We start from the raw sequence: 17,956 nt of genomic DNA, 5'->3' as shown, positions 1-17,956 counted from the left end.
GACCTTCACCTTTTCATTTGGCTGCTTTCTTCCTCTCCTCAGATTGTTGCCTGGCTACAGAGCCAAAAATGCACAAGTCTTTAATCCAAATTCAGCTGTGTTGAAGATCTGAAGTATCTTCCACCTACAATTACACCTCTCACCTCTTTGTGCTATTCTGTCTTCCATCACCACCATAAGACTGAAAGATCTGATCAGAGTAGAGGAGGAGGATGTGGAGAGAGAGAAGAAAAAAGGAGAAAGATGGCGGAGAGATGGAAATGAGGAGTAAAAAAGAAGTGTTTTGGGGTTACAGTGAGACCTGCCTGCTCTTTCCTCCTGTTAAACTGCAGGAGTTCTGCTCTAGCAGTAGTAATGTCCTCCTGTGACATCATCACAGCAATAGTGGCTAATGAGTAAACTTTCCCTATAAATTAGTGGTTGAGGATCAGAACAGTGTGTGTGTGTGTGTGGTGTCAGTTTCACACCATAAGTATTGTGGTCAGAAAAAAAATCACAGAATTGAATACCAAATTTTAAAAAATATTTTCAAAAAATATAAAAACACAAAATACTAGGAATTAAAAACAAAATGTAATTTTCCTTTCTTACTTTACATGGATACTTGTTCTTTCTGCTATTTTGTGCTTGTTATTTAATGTTCCTTTTCATTGAGTCACTGACTCGGTTAGTGTTTGAACCTGTGTTGAGAAAGTGAGATGATAGACAATTTGCTCACGGTCATGAATCAGCGGAGTAAAGAGCAGTGGACCGAGCTCACAGCCCTGAGGGGCTCCAGTGCTCAGTGTGGTGGTGGTAGAGATGCTGCACCTGATCCAGACTGACTGAGGTAGGAGCTTCTACATCAGATGCTAAGGAATGATCTATGTACAGCATGTGAATGCATGTTTCCTTTTTGTCCAGATGGGTACTTGCCCTGGGATGATGGTCATTGAGGCAGGACACTAAAGAAGTCTGTCAAGAAGTCGTTGGACAACAAAGTCTGTGAACTGAGGGTGTTTCTCTCATACCAGGGAGAGACAGAACTGCTGCATTATCTGCCTTACAGAAACGTGGATGTCTGCGGAGATCCCAGACTCGGCCATCGGTTCTCCTTATGCACCTTGCTCCCTATGCGCGTGGACAGGGTGACAAACCTGTCAGGGAAATGAAAAGGAGGTGTATGTTTTATGATCAATAACTCTTGGTGTGATCAGAGGAACATACACAACAGTCCTTCTGCTCCACTGACCGGGAATACCTCGCAGTCCTGTGTCGAGTGTTCTGGCTACCGAGGGAATTTACAGAAGTTATTACAGCTGTGTACATTCCCCAAAGGCTGACACAGAGCAGGAACTCAAAGATCTGTATGAACATATTAGCCAGCAGAAAACCGCACAACCTTAGGCCACCTTTATTGTGACTGGGGACGAAGCCAACTTAAGGACAAAAACCATGGAGACCCCACCTTGCAACTTACAGGACTTAAAGGATCTGCTGCTAACATCTTGGTGCCAGATCCCACAGCACACCTTCAGGGATCTAGTGGAGTCCAGGCCTTGACGGGTCAGGGCTGTTTTGGCAGCAAAAGGGGGAACAACACAATATTAGGCATATGGGCATTATGTTATGCCTGATTGGTGTATTTTATTAGAACATTAAGAGAGATGTTTTTGGAGGAAATAAGTCATTGATTTTCACCAACACTATATTTTAGACTTTTAGAAATTATCTGAATTTAAAAAAAATCTTTGAATATCAATATAAGAACTTTCCACTGAGGTGAGATGAGATGGGAGATTGAGTCTATTGCAGGTAATAATAATATTCTTGGTAGTTTGGGGACGACTGATGGAGTTCTTTCTCCTGCCCAGAAATCAGTGGGTTGTGGATCTGGAGCCACAGTATCACCGGTCCAACCTGGAGTGTGACTGGAGCAGATTGATCAGTGAAATAGCTGTCCTCCATAGACCGGTTGTCCACAGCTGTGATCTTTATGGGAGCGGTACAGGGCAGAGTAGGGGAGGAGTTCCTCAACCAGACGGTGTTATCACATTCACGTCACTGTCCTGCCTGGCCAGAGTAAAAACATAGCTGGCACTGGAGGTGATGTTGGCACTCCTCTTCAGCTGCCCAGCTGCATGGGTTCTGGTGGTAACCTGTGATAGGCTGGTTCTGAAACTGGTGGACAGATGAGCCTGGAACGTGTGGTGCTGGTTCCGTAACAGATTGTCCAGTCGTATGGCCTGGGTGTTGTACTGGGAGAGGGACTGTGTCTCATCCTTGCAAGCTAGCTTCATCTGGAGGTTGAGATGGAGTCCCTCACAGAAGACCATGGGAGTGCAGGTATGGAACATCACAGCAAACATATTATAACATGACCATATGACCTCAGTACATGGCCAATGCTGGCTAATGATACTGACCTTGAGCACCTTGAGGCTAAGGACCTCCTGATCATCTCTGAAACCTTGCTAATGATGGGAATAACCTTCTCTCCTGCTTCCTCATTTTTTTTCCTTCAGTGTGATAAATTTATGGAGTGTCACATGACGGCTATAGATATCTCCTGGCCACACCCCTTATTGACCTGCCCTTATTACTCAGTAATGGAATTCTCATCACACAAAAACATGTTTCCACATGGTGTAGGGTGAGTTAGTTAAGCATGGACATATACACACTATATTGCCAAAAGTATTCGCTCACCTGCCTTGACTCACATATGAACTTAAGTGACATCCCATTCCTAATCCATAGGGTTCAATATGACGTCGGTCCACCCTTTGCAGCTATAACAGCTTCAACTCTTCTGGGAAGGCTGTCCACAAGGTTTAGGAGTGTGTTTATGGGAATTTTTGACCATTCTTCCAGAAGCGCATTTGTGAGGTCACACACTGATGTTGGACGAGAAGGCCTGGCTCTCAGTCTCCGCTCTAATTCATCCCAAAGGTGTTCTATGGGGTTGAGGTCAGGACTCTGTGCAGGCCAGTCAAGTTCATCCACACCAGACTCTGTCATCCATGTCTTTATGGACCTTGCTTTGGTCACTGGTGCACAGTCATGTTGGAAGAGGAAGGGGCCAGCTCCAAACTGTTCCCACAAAGTTGGGAGCATGGAATTGTCCAAAATGTCTTGGTATGCTGAAGCATTCAGAGTTCCTTTCACTGGAACTAAGGGGCCAAGCCCAGCTCCTGAAATACAACCCCACACCATAATCCCCCCTCCACCAAACTTTACACTTGGCACAATGCAGTCAGACAAGTACCGTTCTCCTGGCAACCGCCAAACCCAGACTCGTCCATCAGATTGCCAGATGGAGAAGCGCGATTCGTCACTCCAGAGAACGCGTCTCCACTGCTCTAGAGTCCAGTGGCGGCGTGCTTTACACCACTGCATCCGACGCTTTGCATTGCACTTGGTGATGTATGGCTTGGATGCAGCTGCTCGGCCATGGAAACCCATTCCATGAAGCTCTCTGCGCACTGTTCTTGAGCTAATCTGAAGGCCACATGAAGTTTGGAGGTCTGTAGCGATTGACTCTGCAGAACGTTGGCGACCTCTTCGCACTATGCGCCTCAGCATCCGCTGACCCCGCTCCGTCAGTTTACGTGGCCTACCACTTCGTGGCTGAGTTGCTGTCGTTCCCAAACACTTCCACGTTCTTATAATACAGCTGACAGTTGACTGTGGAATATTTAGGAGCGAGGAAATTTCACGACTGGATTTGTTGCACAGGTGGCATCCTATCACAGTTCCACGCTGGAATTCACTGAGCTCCTGAGAGCGACCCATTCTTTCACAAATGTTTGTAAAAACAGTCTGCATGCCTAGGTGCTTGATTTTATACACCTGTGGCCATGGAAGTGATTGGAACACCTGATTCTGATTATTTGGATGGGTGAGCGAATACTTTTGGCAATATAGTGTATGTGTATATATATATGTATTTTTTTTCCATGACACATGAAGAATATGATTTATGTTTATTTTCATATTTAGAGAATAATCAGTACAGATGTTCCTGCTGCTCCTGTCCTGTTCTTGGTGATGTTGCTGTACAATACAAATTAATAACAGAAATATTTTTAGGAGTAATCTTGCTAAACCTGGTTTCCCCATAAATGAGGTGAATAATGTTAACACAGCAGTTGGTGGTCCAGCAGCAGGATCCCATGCTCTCATTGCTCATGGCCAGGGTTCGATTCCCGGGCAGCACGCTAACCCAGCCACTGAAGAGTTAACTCTGAGCACCGGTCCCAACCCCGGGTTAAACGTGAGGGTTGTGTGAGGAAGGGAATCTGGTGTAAAACCCATGCTGAATCGAAACATGAGGACCAAACGATCCTCTGGTGACCTCAAACATGGAGCAGCCCAAACAAGAAGAAGAAGTATTTTTAAAGTGCTGAATAAAATCAAACCCTTGCACTATTCTAGCACACACATGTTCAGCATGTTAGTGTAGTACGATGGCTCTAGTTCCTGTCAGTGGCACCACCCTCCCCACATCACATAACTGGTTTATTTAACACTACATGGATTGATCCACTCTCTCCCATTTTGTCTATAGTTATTAATTGTGTATGATAAACTCCTCCTACTTAAGAATGGCTGGACTTTTCTTTAACTAATCATTCCTATAAGATGACTTAGAATCTTTAACAAATATTATAACAATTATTTTGGATCAGATAACATCACGATTACTCTATGAACCCCAAAGCCAGCATATAGAGGCTGAGTGAATGTGGTGTGGACTCTGTGGAGGAGCTTCATGGTGTCCGAGATGCTGTAGAAGGACAGAGTTCCTGCACTGCGATCCACATACACTCCTATTCTGGAGGGTGATGGAACTCTGAGATCAGTCTTAACGTTGTTGTGATAGAAGGAGAGAGAAGAACACCACAGACTCCAGGACCGATTATTGAGTCCGAACATGCACTCATTCCCTTCTCCCTTTCTGCTGATGTCTTTATATGAGACTGATATGGACACGCCCTCACCGCTCCACTCCACCTCCCAGTAACAGCGTCCACACACACTCTCCTTACACAACACCTGAGAGAAACACTCGAATCTCTCTGGATGGTGATCAGAGTGAGACATCTTTCTCTCTCTGTTTCTCACCACTCTGTTCTTCTCAGACAGTATGAGGTTGTGATGAGCCGTGTCGGGATCCAGAGTCAGATAACAGAAATCTGAAACAAAAAAAAACACCAATAATTGTCAAATATAAACATTTATAGATCAACAATAAGCAGAATCGTGTGTGGGAATGATTTTATCTTGGTGAGGATCAGCTCTACCTACATGGACCAGCTGAAATATTTCGTATTAATAATGTAAAGTTCTTTCAGCATCTTCTTACTGCTCATGAATCAGGGTTATACACATATTCTGTTGTACTCCTCTTACCCAGCATGGGGAGCCTTATACAAGTTTTCTACCAGAGGGTCATGAGGATCTTCCCCATCCTCACATTAACTAAGAGAGTGATTAGATATAACTGCTGGAAGGAGTAATTTTCTACAGCATGAAAAAGTGTGTGGTGATGCCAAACCAGGTCCAGTTCAGGAATTTGGTCACAGGGTTACTCCTGCATTTTCTGGTCACCAGCACATTTACGGTGGGGATGAACACTACTCGTTTGTAAGTTTGTAAGGAGAGGATCTCGGTGCACTTAACACTGTGAGGTCTCAAGCTGGACTCCTGAGAGATTCTAACCCCTTTGTAAAGGTCAGGGAGATCAGACTGGTGCTGGCCATCAGGACATCTGATCAGCTGTTCAGCTGTTATGATAGGATGTCATATCTATCCTAACACCCTGATCTAAATTTAGTTCTCCTCTAGTTCTACCTAAAATAAGGATGTTCCTCTGTCTGGTACATGGGGCTCTTTTCCAGGCTTATGAACTATTTGTAAATGTCCTACAGCTATAACTGGCCTGTTAGCAGTCCCACTGCAGAGTGGCTAGCATTTCCACGGATTTCTGACCCATACTAATAAACCATGCACCCTGTTCCACTTCACCATGAACCAGCGTGCAGTAATGTGAATAACGAGGGCTACCTGGCCTCAGGTAGTGATCCAGGCCTTTGTTCATCATTCCTTATCGCTTATGGTTTAATCCATCCTGTTCCATGATGAGCAGCTCCTAGCTGATACTACCCCAGAGACCTCACATCCACAACAACAGGAAATTTACCTCCTCAAGCCTCAGTTTCACTTACTCACACTACAAGAATATTCTATACCTGTGTCCCCGAGAGCATGCTGATAGGTGCATCCATACCTCATACTGCAACATCTCTAACCAGGAGAGGGTGGTACATTCAGCAGAAACCACCACCACATTAACACTTCTTTCCCTGAAAACCATCAGTCAGGGCAGACTGAGGACAAGAAACGATGAAGAATTCAAGACATTTCATGTTCTTCCAGTGGCCTGTAGGTCATATGATGAAGCTCTTGGGATTTTCTTTATATCCCTGAGCATTAAAGAGATTGAATTGACTGGAACAAGTACAAAACCCTGTCCAATGTTTAGCTAAAGGATAAATTACTTATCGAATGGCTTTTGACATTCAAACGTCGACGTTCAGTAAAGCTGACCATGACGGCTTCTGCTCGGATCTCCGCGTGTCTGGAGGACATTTCATTATGGATCACCGCTCATCAGCTGAAACTCAATCCCAGCAAAACTGAACTGCTGGTCATCCCAGGTGATTCATCCCCACCCCAGGATCTTGCATTATCTCTGGACAACTCCATGATCTCCCCTTCAGCCACTGTTCACATCCTCGGGGTAATCATGGACCATCAACTGTCCTTTTCCTCCCATGTTACTAACGTCACACACTCTGGTTTCTTCTGTACAACATCAGAAGGATTCGACCATTTCTATCCACACAGGCTACTCAAGTGCTTATTCAGTCTCTGGTCATTTCGAGACTGGACTACTGCAGCTCTCTACTGGCAGGTTTTCCTCTGAATGCAATTCGTCCACTGTAACCTGCCTGAGTTCTCCTACACCACCCCACTGCTGCTCCTCCACTGGCTTCCTGTAGCTGGATCAGATTCAAAACACTGATACTTGCCTACAAAGCTAAGACTAGACCAACTCCATCTGACCTCAAAGATCTTATCACTCCTCACACTGACCCTCAGGTCCACTAGCACTGCCCGACTGGCCCCACCATCTCTCAGGGTCAGAGGGAGGTCTACATCTAGACTCTTCTCTGTTCTGGCACTGAGGTGGTGGAATGAACTTCCCCTAGATGTCTGAACAGCTAAGACCCTACGGTGGTCCAGTGGGTCCTGGGTTCTTCCTGGTGCACCACAGTGCCTGTCCTTATGTGGTGAGAGTTGCACCTCAGACTGTCCAGGAGCTCAGTGATGCCCTGGTCCAGATCTGGGAGGAAATACCCCAGGACACCATCTGTCGTCTCATTAGGAGCCCCGACGTTGTCAGGCATACAAGCCCATGGGGGCCATACACCCTACTGAGGACCATTGTGAGCTGCTGCAGTGAAATTTCAGCTAAATGGACGAGCCCACTGCTTCATTTTACACTTTGATTTTCAGGGTGTTTGAGTTCAGCCCTCTGTAGGGTGATCATTTTCATTTCCATCAAACCATGTGGCATCCTTTTGTTCCTAACACATTACCCAGTCCAGACCAGTACAGATATCCAGCATGATATTTACCCCATGGAGATCTGATGTGTTTTCAAAGTGTGTGTGTGTGTGTGTGTGTGTGTGTGTGTGTGTGTGTGTGTGTGTGTGTGTGTGTGTGTGTGTGTGTGTGTTAGACGTACATTTCAGAAAATCTTCTCTGCTCTGTGGCTCTGAGGGTGAAACACTGCAGTCTGCTATGTGGAGAGAATAAAGAAAGAAAATAAATGACTATTTTGTGAAATATGTGCTGTAGGATTTTAAAGCCATGTGAGTTTGTTTCAAACAACTTGTAGCTCAATTCAACTGATCAACTAACTCAAGTTAATTAACTCAACTGATCACTGATTTTATACATTCTTCTCCTCTTACCATCTGGACGGATCTTGTTGAGTTCCTCCTCACAGAATTCCTTTTCACAGAATGCCTCCAGTCTCTTCTTCAGAACTGAGAGAGAATTCCTCACTCCATCAAATGACAGATGTTGAGGGGCAGTGAGCCTGGACCTGTCAAAGTCTGGTCTTTGTATTTCAGGAGACTGACGTCCAGAAGCTAAAGCCTACAGAGAACAAATGAGATGAAAGACACACTTATTGCTGCTTTAATGAGAGGTGTTTTAGAGAGTGTGTGAGGAACAACTGGCTCTGTAGATCAGACAGTGAGTGTTACCTGGAGGAAATGGATGTGATCGTGTGTGTGTGAAAGCTGCTCCAGCTCAGTGACTCTCCTCTGAAGATCAGCAATCTCCTGCTCCAGTTGCTCCAGGAGTCGTTCAGCTCGACTCAGTTCAACCTTCTCCTGAGCTCTGATCAGCTCCGTCACCTCCGAGCGCTTTTTCTCCATGGAGCTGATCATCTCAGTAAAGATCCTCTCACTGTCATCTACTGCTGTCTGTGCACTGAGCTGTAAGGACACATACACACACACACACACACACACACACACACACACACACACACAGAAGATTTAAATCTCATCTATCATTCCCTCTCTTACTGGGACTCTAAATGACTGGTTGTCCATGTTGTGTGTGTTTCTAGGAGCAGCTCTGTCTCTGCTCACTGCTCACCTTTATAGTGTTCACAGTCTGTTTCAGCTCCTGCACCTTCTTCTGCTTCTCCTGGATCCTCTGCTGGAATTTCATCTGCTGCTCCTGTAGCTCACTCTGAGGACACACCATTAAAATTCCTGAGATTATAAATGATGAGCTTGGTCAGTTCTCCTACTTTTGCCACAAATTTGGAATCACATCATTGTCTAGAATGTATTTCTTCTGTAGTGATAAGTTTTAGTTTTCAGTAGAAATAAAGGGTCTAACTTAAACCGGTTTCAGGGTGACTGTGCACACAGCACACGCTTTGCCAAGGTCAGTGTGGAAGATCTTCAGCCCTCTTGATCATCTGGGATGCTCGATCGAGGAACAAGGTTTTTTTGCCCAAACTTACAAATGCCCTTGTGTCAGAATGGTGACCAATCCCCACTTCCTAATTTGCAGACATGCGATGGTTAAGAATGAACATGTGTGTGAAGCTGAGGTGTCCACATACATTTGACCAAGGAGATGGTGGTCAACTGGTGGAACTCGAGTTACATTTCCTCCTGTATAACTAATGTAGTTGGCTGTTATGTAAGTAGCACATGGATATTTTTAGTGAGAGGAGCATGTATACAATGTGAAGACTCACTCATTTGTTCACTAACTGGTCTGACCAGATTACAGCCAGCACTGAACATGGACACTCTTAACTACAGCCCAAACTTTTACACCTTCCTCTGAATTGATTCACACAGTTTTATTAAAATGAGTAGGATTTGATTCTCACCTCTTTCTCAGCTCTTTGTGCTGCAGTTGTGACGGTGTCGTGTCCTCTGTGTTTATCCATCGCACAAATAAAGCAGATGCAGGTCTGGTCAGTACGGCAGTAGATCTCCATCAGCTTGTCATGTTCAGAGCAGATCTTCTCCTGTAGTTTTGCTGAGGCTTCAGTTAATGTGTGTTTTTTCAAAGCAGGAGATAGATAGTGAGGTTTGAGATGAGTTTCACAGAAAGAAGCCAGACAAATCAGACAGGACTGGACAGCTTTGAGTTTTCTCCCGGTGCAGAAATCACACTCCACATCTCCAGGTCCAGCGTAACAGTGAGCAGGAGAAGCAGCTTGGACTTCAGTCTTCTTCAGTTTCTCCACCACTTCATCCAGCATGTTGTTCCTGCGTAGAACAGGCCTTGGAGTGAAAGTGTCTCTGCACTGAGGACAGCTGTAGACACCCTTCATGTCCTCCTGATCCCAGAAGTCATTAATACACACCTTACAGAAACTGTGACCACAGGGGATAGTCACCGGTTCCTTCAGGAGATCCAGACACACTGGACAGATGAACTGATCCACTGAAAACTGATCTACTGAAATACTGGCTTCAGCCATTTTCCTGAACTCACACACGGAGAGAGAGAGAGAGAGCTCAGAGGTCACTTGGAGCTCAGTTTTATTTTTTGTGAAATAAGTCAGAGTGACTTCCTGGTTCTGTGTGACATAGATAAAGGGGGTGGAGAGAAAGAAAGAGACAGAAAGAGACAGTGCATTTGTCCACATGGTTCCAAGCCTGATGCTGAAGATCTCTCACCTGCTAAGATTGAAACAATATCATACCCTGATCAGTCATAACATAAACTCCATCTGTCTAATATTGTGTAGTTCCTCCTTGTTCCTCTAGTACAGCTTTAAGCCATCAAGACCTGATCTTCACAAGACCTCTGAAGGTGTGCTGTAATATTTAAGTTCCTATAAGTTGAGGGGTGGAGCCTCTATGGATCAGACATGTTTGTCCAACACATCCCACAGACGCTGGATCAGATGAAGATCTGGGGAAACTGGAAGCTAATTCAACACCTCAAACTTGTCATGTTCCTCAGATCATTCCTGACCAGCAGTGTGTCCGAGAACTTCATTCAGCTGTAGATATCACTGACATCAGGGAACCAATGCTGCAATGAAGAGGTGAGTTTGTGTCTGTAACAATGCTTAGGTAGGTGGTACATGACCCAAGGTTTCCCAGCAGAACATTGACCAGAGCAGGACACTGCCTCCGCCGGCTCGCCTTCTTCCCATAGTGCATCCTGGTGCCATGTGTTCCCCAGGTAAGAGACGCACACGCACCCGGCCATCCACGTGATGGAAAAGAAAACGTGATTCATCAGACCAGTCCACCTTCTTCCATTGCTCCGTGGTCTGGTTCTGATGCTCACGTGTCCATTGTTGGAGTGTTCAGCGGTGCACAGGGGTCAGCACGGGCACACTGACTGGTCTGCGGCCCCATACGCAACAAACTGTCCTGCACTGTGTATTCTGACCTCTTTCTATCAGAACCAGCATTAACTTCTTCAGCAGTTTGAGCAGCAGTAGCTCGTCTGTTGGATCGGATCACACGGTCCAGCCTTCACTCCCCACGTGCATCAGTGAGCCTTGACCGCCCATGACCCTGTCTCCAGTTCACCACTGTTCCTTCCTTAGACCACTTTTGATAGATACTGACCACTGCAGACCGGGAACACCCCACAAGAGCTGCAGTTTTGGAGATGCTCTGATCCAGTGGTCTAGCCACTGATGAGGAGGAGATCAGCAGTCTTATTCATTTCACCGGTCACTGGTCATAATATTATGGCTGACCGGTGTGTAATAATAATAATCTCCTCCTGTGTCCTGGAACAAGATCTTCATCTCCAAACTGTTTCATTACTGCTGGAATGAAGATCTCACACACCTCCATGCTGCTTTTACACCATCATCACCTTCACACGGTTTATATCAGCAGCTGCTGCTGTCCCACACAATCACCACAGGAGGGAGTTAAAGGGTTAACAATGTTAGTGCAGAGGAACACAACACACACACACCTGACATGTGACCCCTTTAAAATGATGTGATGATTTAACAGGATAAATCTAATCACACAGAATGTCTGGTGTTGCATGTCCAGTGTTGTCCAGGGAAAGCAGCTGAATTCATTCACATTTTAGACTCATTTGCATATTTTTTCCGAATCCTCATGATCATTTGCAAATCAAAACACTGAGGATAAAGTGTTAAAAATAAAGACTGCACGTGGACATGTCCTGCTGATGAGTGTGAGTGTAGATAAACGAGCAGAAGGTCTCCCAGTTAAACCAGTTTAAATAAGAAAAGCTATATGCAATGTCAGAGTCTTCAGGAATGATAAAAGCTCTACATTTACAATAAATAACCAAAATATTAAAATATAAACTTTATATAGGAATAGCTGGATGAGGTTCATCATATAAACATGCTGGTCCATGGGATCCATTTGGATTAATTAATTAATTAATTAAACCCTTTCCTTATACATACAAAATCCTACACAATAAAGTTTTAGTTATTTTAACATCGGCCCTTGTTTAATTCTGTAAGTAAACTCAGATTAAATGATTGTTTATAGTTTTTCTCACAATATTTAACAGAAATCAATGGATTGGTGCAAATGATTATAATTTAATCAGCGAAAACAAACAAAAAACAAAAGGTTGAGGTCAGAACATTATGATGGGTCAGTATTAAACTAAACACAGTAAATGGTCATTAATGTCTCACTCGATATTACAGCAGATCTGAATCGAAGCTTACGGAATCGGATTCATTTAAAAGAGTAGTTCAAAGGAGTCGGTTCACCGGAGTGAAGTCACGCCCCATGTTGACGGAGGGAGAGGAGACTTTGTTCCTCCCTGCTCTGAGGGGGCGGAGTCTCTCTCTCTCTCTCTCTCTCTCTCTCTCTCTCTCTCTCTCTCTCTGCTCGGTTGTTCCCGTTGTTAGGGAAGAGTCTAGTCGTTAGGGAAGAGTGTCCTCTCGGTCTTTGTGGCTAGTTTATGTTTTATTGTAAGCGTTAATAATGCGGGGCGCAACATGAATCGGAACCAGGACGCTCGGGGAGTGGTACTGACCGGATACATCAGCAATAACGAGGCTTTCTCTCCTGCGTGTGCGGCTGCTACGAGCTCCGGGGACGAGCCTGAAGCTCCGGGACCGAGGTGAGCTTCTCTGGAATCAACCTTATTTATGGGAGGACAGGAGTGAAGGACAAAGTCCGACTCATCTGCAGCTCTTTCTGTAAATGGGACAGGGTTCTGGCTATGGGCGGGGACAATTATGAATGAATTCATTAAGGACAATGAAGACTGGTGCATTCTGGGGCTGTTGGATTCTCTCTCTCTCAGTGAGAGCTCTGTCCTGATAACAATGGCAGTGGATCCAGAGTCTGTCCTGGAACACTGGGCATGGGGCAGGAACACACACCCCAGGACACCATCTGATCACTATCCACACTGATACTGCCCCGGGGCAGTTTAGTGTTGTCAGGGTGTGATGTGTTTAGGAGGTTGGAGGAAACCTGGAAAGCCCTGAGTAAATCACAGGGAGTGCAGGTGAAGCTCCAGACCGGCTCAGGGTTCTACCCCGAGACCGTGGTGTAGCTTCATGTGTTTAATTACATATTAATACACATGAAGTGATGTAGGATGGTACTTCAGTGTATCAGTCCATCAGTGGAAAGGGATTGGTGTAGGAACATGTCTCTGTGAGAGCGTGTGTGTGTGTGTGTGTGTGTGTGGTTTAAACCACACCTCAGTGTCACTGCTGTCCAGCCAGCAGCAGTCCAGTGCTATCTCTGATGAAGGGTTGAGGATGATTAACACACTGGGGATAAAATAGCTTTAGAACACCTACGAAGTGTATTAAAGGGCAGTAAGTGCTTCAGACTTGGTCCGATTCCATCGGGCAGAGCAGCAGATGGGCTCCGGTCAGTAACTTTACACCTACATTCGCACAAACACAGGCATTAACTGGACTTTGCTGAGGTGGCACCGTCACAGGGACGGACACTGAAGCTTCACGGTCTCTCTGCTGCCAGGAAATGTGAATAAAGTCTGCATTTAAATATCAATTAAATACACTGAATGATCTCAAATGATCATTTCCTCAGGGTTACCTCACGTGTGTCCAGCAGCAAACAGTGAATAAGACAGATAAAAAAACAACAAGCTAATAAGGACACTGGACACTGTAAACTCCCCTGTGCTTCACTGACACTGGAGACTCCTTCCATACGTGTTCCTCATGCAGGAAACTGAAAATAATCTGTTTTTATTAAACAGACAGTTATATGGTGTTACTACGTTGTACATTAAATAACACGTTTTGTAAAATTCCGTTGCTATGGAAACACTACGTATCTGTTATAGAGAATTAATCAACACCTTCTGACCAATCAGAGTGCAGAACTCAGCAGGTGTGGTATCATGGAGATGTTAGTGTGTCTTTCACACATCCCACTGTGAGCAGCCTTCCAGGATCTTCACACTCTACTGAAGGAGTCACGTTTTTATCTCCTCCCTTATAACACAGTCGCTGACCATTAGATACTTTAAGGAAGGCCAGTGGTGCTGGACTGAGGGCTAATACGCCGATGAGCTGCGGTTATTTATACACACACCGTTGTTTTCCCGCAGCAGCGCCGCACAATGCGGCCTTTCTCCTCTCGGAGAGCGGGCAGGAACACCGGCGCAGATCGCCTGCGGCCTTTTGAAATCGGATGCTCTTGTTATTGTGCGTCTTCCTCCAGGAGCGGCAGCTGATGTAGCGTACGCTGCCGGGCGGAGCAGGACAGCGTCCAGCAGCTGATGTAGAGGGAAGTCCAGCTGAGGATGATTTCCCGGGTCATGACCTGAGAGACACACACGTTTATACAGAGACAGAAAGAGTTAAAAACTCTACTTTAGTCTTCCTGGATATTTATTTATTTATGATCAGGTCCTGACTGTGTGAAGAACTGTTCTGGATGTAGACGGTGTAGAAGGAGTAGAAGGAGGATGTAGATGATGTAGAAGGAGTAGAAGGAGGATGTAGATGATGTAGAAGGAGTAGGAGGAGGATGTAGATGATGTAGAAGGAGTAGGAGGAGGATGTAGATGATGTAGAAGGAGTAGAAGGAGGATGTAGATGATGTAGAAGGAGGATGTAGATGATGTAGAAGGAGTAGGAGGAGGATGTAGATGATGTAGAAGGAGTAGGAGGAGGATGTAGATGATGTAGAAGGAGTAGGAGGAGGATGTAGATGATGTAGAAGGAGTAGAAGGAGGATGTAGATGATGTAGAAGGAGTAGAAGGAGGATGTAGATGATGTAGAAGGAGTAGAAGGAGGATGTAGATGATGTAGGAGGAGGATGTAGATGATGTAGAAGGAGGATGTAGAAGGAGGATGTAGATGATGGAGGATGTAGATGGAGGATGTAGAAGGAGGATGTAGATGATGTAGAAGGAGTAGAAGGAGGATGTAGATGATGTAGAAGGAGGATGTAGATGATGTAGAAGGAGGATGTAGATGATGTAGAAGGAGGATGTAGATGATGTAGAAGGAGGATGTAGATGATGTAGAAGGAGTAGAAGGAGGATGTAGATGATGTAGAAGGAGGATGTAGATGATGTAGAAGGAGGATGTAGATGATGTAGAAGGAGGATGTAGATGATGGAGGATGTAGAAGGAGGATGTAGATGATGTAGAAGGAGGATGTAGATGATGGAGGATGTAGAAGGAAGATGTAGATGATGGAGGATGTAGAAGGAGGATGTAGATGATGTAGATGATGTAGAAGGAGGATGTAGATGATGTAGAAGGAGGATGTAGATGATGGAGGATGTAGAAGGAAGATGTAGATGATGGAGGATGTAGAAGGAGGATGTAGATGATGTAGATGATGTAGAAGGAGGATGTAGATGATGTAGAAGGAGGATGTAGATGATGGAGGATGTAGAAGGAGGATGTAGATGATGGAGGATGTAGAAGGAGGATGTAGATGATGGAGGATGTAGAAGGAGGATGTAGATGATGGAGGATGTAGATGAAGGAGGATGTAGATGATGGAGGATGTAGATGATGGAGGATGTAGAAGGAGGATGTAGATGATGTAGAAGGAGGATGTAGATGATGTAGAAGGAGGATGTAGAAGGAGTAGAAGGAGGATGTAGATGATGTAGAAGGAGGATGTAGATGATGGAGGATGTAGAAGGAGGATGTAGATGGAGGATGTAGAAGGAGGATGTAGATGATGTAGATGATGTAGAAGGAGGATGTAGATGATGTAGAAGGAGGATGTAGATGATGTAGAAGGAGGATGTAGATGATGGAGGATGTAGAAGGAAGATGTAGATGATGGAGGATGTAGAAGGAGGATGTAGATGATGTAGAAGGAGGATGTAGATGATGTAGAAGGAGGATGTAGATGATGTAGAAGGAGGATGTAGATGATGTAGAAGGAGGATGTAGATGATGTAGAAGGAGGATGTAGATGATGTAGAAGGAGGATGTAGATGATGTAGAAGGAGGATGTAGAAGGTGTAGAAGGAGGATGTAGATGATGTAGATGATGTAGAAGGAGGATGTAGATGATGTAGAAGGAGGATGTAGATGATGTAGAAGGAGGATGTAGAAGGTGTAGAAGGAGGATGTAGATGATGTAGAAGGAGGATGTAGATGGAGGATGTAGATGATGTAGAAGGAGTATGTAGATGATGGAGGATGTAGAAGGAGGATGTAGAAGGAGGATGTAGATGATGTAGAAGGAGTAGAAGGAGGATGTAGATGATGGAGGATGTAGAAGGAGGATGTAGATGATGGAGGATGTAGAAGGAGGATGTAGAAGGAGGATGTAGATGATGTAGATGATGTAGAAGGAGGATGTAGATGGAGGATGTAGATGATGTAGAAGGAGGATGTAGATGATGTAGAAGGAGGATGTAGAAGGTGTAGAAGGAGGATGTAGATGATGTAGAAGGAGGATGTAGATGATGTAGAAGGAGTAGAAGGAGGATGTAGATGATGTAGAAGGAGTAGAAGGAGGATGTAGATGATGTAGAAGGAGTAGAAGGAGGATGTAGATGATGTAGAAGGAGTAGAAGGAGGATGTAGATGATGTAGAAGGAGTAGAAGGAGGATGTAGATGATGTAGAAGGAGTAGAAGGAGGATGTAGATGATGTAGGAGGAGGATGTAGATGATGTAGAAGGAGGATGTAGATGATGGAGGATGTAGATGGAGGATGTAGAAGGAGGATGTAGATGGAGGATGTAGAAGGAGGATGTAGATGATGTAGAAGGAGTAGAAGGAGGATGTAGAAGGAGTAGAAGGAGGATGTAGATGATGGAGGATGTAGAAGGAGGATGTAGATGGAGGATGTAGAAGGAGGATGTAGAAGGAGGATGTAGATGATGTAGATGATGTAGAAGGAGGATGTAGATGATGTAGAAGGAGGATGTAGATGATGTAGAAGGAGGATGTAGATGATGTAGAAGGAGGATGTAGATGATGGAGGATGTAGAAGGAAGATGTAGATGATGGAGGATGTAGAAGGAGGATGTAGATGATGTAGAAGGAGGATGTAGATGATGTAGAAGGAGGATGTAGATGATGGAGGATGTAGAAGGAGGATGTAGATGATGGAGGATGTAGAAGGAGGATGTAGATGATGGAGGATGTAGAAGGAGGATGCAGATGATGGAGGATGTAGAAGGAGGATGTAGATGATGGAGGATGTAGAAGGAGGATGTAGATGATGTAGAAGGAGGATGTAGATGATGTAGAAGGAGGATGTAGATGATGTAGAAGGAGGATGTAGATGATGGAGGATGTAGAAGGAGGATGTAGATGATGTAGATGATGTAGAAGGAGGATGTAGATGATGTAGAAGGAGGATGTAGATGATGGAGGATGTAGAAGGAAGATGTAGATGATGGAGGATGTAGAAGGAGGATGTAGATGATGTAGAAGGAGGATGTAGATGATGTAGAAGGAGGATGTAGATGATGGAGGATGTAGAAGGAGGATGTAGATGATGGAGGATGTAGAAGGAGGATGTAGATGATGGAGGATGTAGAAGGAGGATGTAGATGATGGAGGATGTAGATGATGGAGGATGTAGAAGGAGGATGTAGATGATGTAGAAGGAGGATGTAGATGATGTAGAAGGAGGATGTAGAAGGTGTAGAAGGAGGATGTAGAAGGTGTAGAAGGAGGATGTAGATGATGTAGAAGGAGGATGTAGATGATGTAGAAGGAGGATGTAGAAGGTGTAGAAGGAGGATGTAGATGATGTAGAAGGAGGATGTAGATGATATAGAAGGAGGATGTAGATGGAGGATGTAGATGATGTAGAAGGAGGATGTAGATGATGTAGAAGGAGGATGTAGATGATGTAGAAGGAGGATGTAGATGATGTAGATGATGTAGAAGGAGGATGTAGATGAT

At 44.7% G+C, this 17,956-nt stretch overlaps 2 protein-coding genes across 6 annotated transcripts in view; one reads left to right on the top strand and one right to left on the bottom strand.

The window, feature by feature from the left end:
- Positions 1-3,953: 3,953 nt before the first annotated feature.
- Positions 3,954-10,120, bottom strand: LOC131353998 (tripartite motif-containing protein 16-like). Its single transcript, XM_058391189.1, has 6 exons — positions 9,476-10,120; positions 8,722-8,817; positions 8,322-8,555; positions 8,025-8,211; positions 7,796-7,849; positions 3,954-5,177 (listed from the first exon to the last, which is right to left on the bottom strand). Exons 1-6 carry the CDS (start codon positions 10,073-10,075, stop codon positions 4,657-4,659), a joined length of 1,692 nt encoding a protein of 563 aa, XP_058247172.1. The 5' UTR covers positions 10,076-10,120; the 3' UTR covers positions 3,954-4,656.
- A 2,319-nt stretch (positions 10,121-12,439) lies between these two features.
- The window catches only part of arhgap18 (Rho GTPase activating protein 18), a 25,016-nt gene continuing 19,499 nt past the window's right edge, over positions 12,440-17,956 (top strand). For 3 of the 5 annotated variants that reach the window (XM_058391958.1, XM_058391959.1, XM_058391960.1), the window contains exon 1: positions 12,441-12,690. In XM_058391958.1, the coding sequence (XP_058247941.1) occupies positions 12,566-12,690 (125 nt within the window). In that variant the 5' untranslated portion in view covers positions 12,441-12,565. Of the gene's footprint in view, positions 12,691-17,956 lie in introns of all 5 variants that reach the window. The other 2 variants (XM_058391957.1, XM_058391961.1) reach the window with 2 other exon arrangements.

Source organism: Hemibagrus wyckioides, linkage group LG06 (genome assembly GCF_019097595.1).
Source record: "Hemibagrus wyckioides isolate EC202008001 linkage group LG06, SWU_Hwy_1.0, whole genome shotgun sequence".
Classification (NCBI taxonomy): Eukaryota; Metazoa; Chordata; class Actinopteri; order Siluriformes; family Bagridae; genus Hemibagrus; species Hemibagrus wyckioides.
The sequence above is the reverse complement of the archived record's forward strand: the minus strand, read 5'-3'. Positions and strand labels throughout refer to the sequence as shown.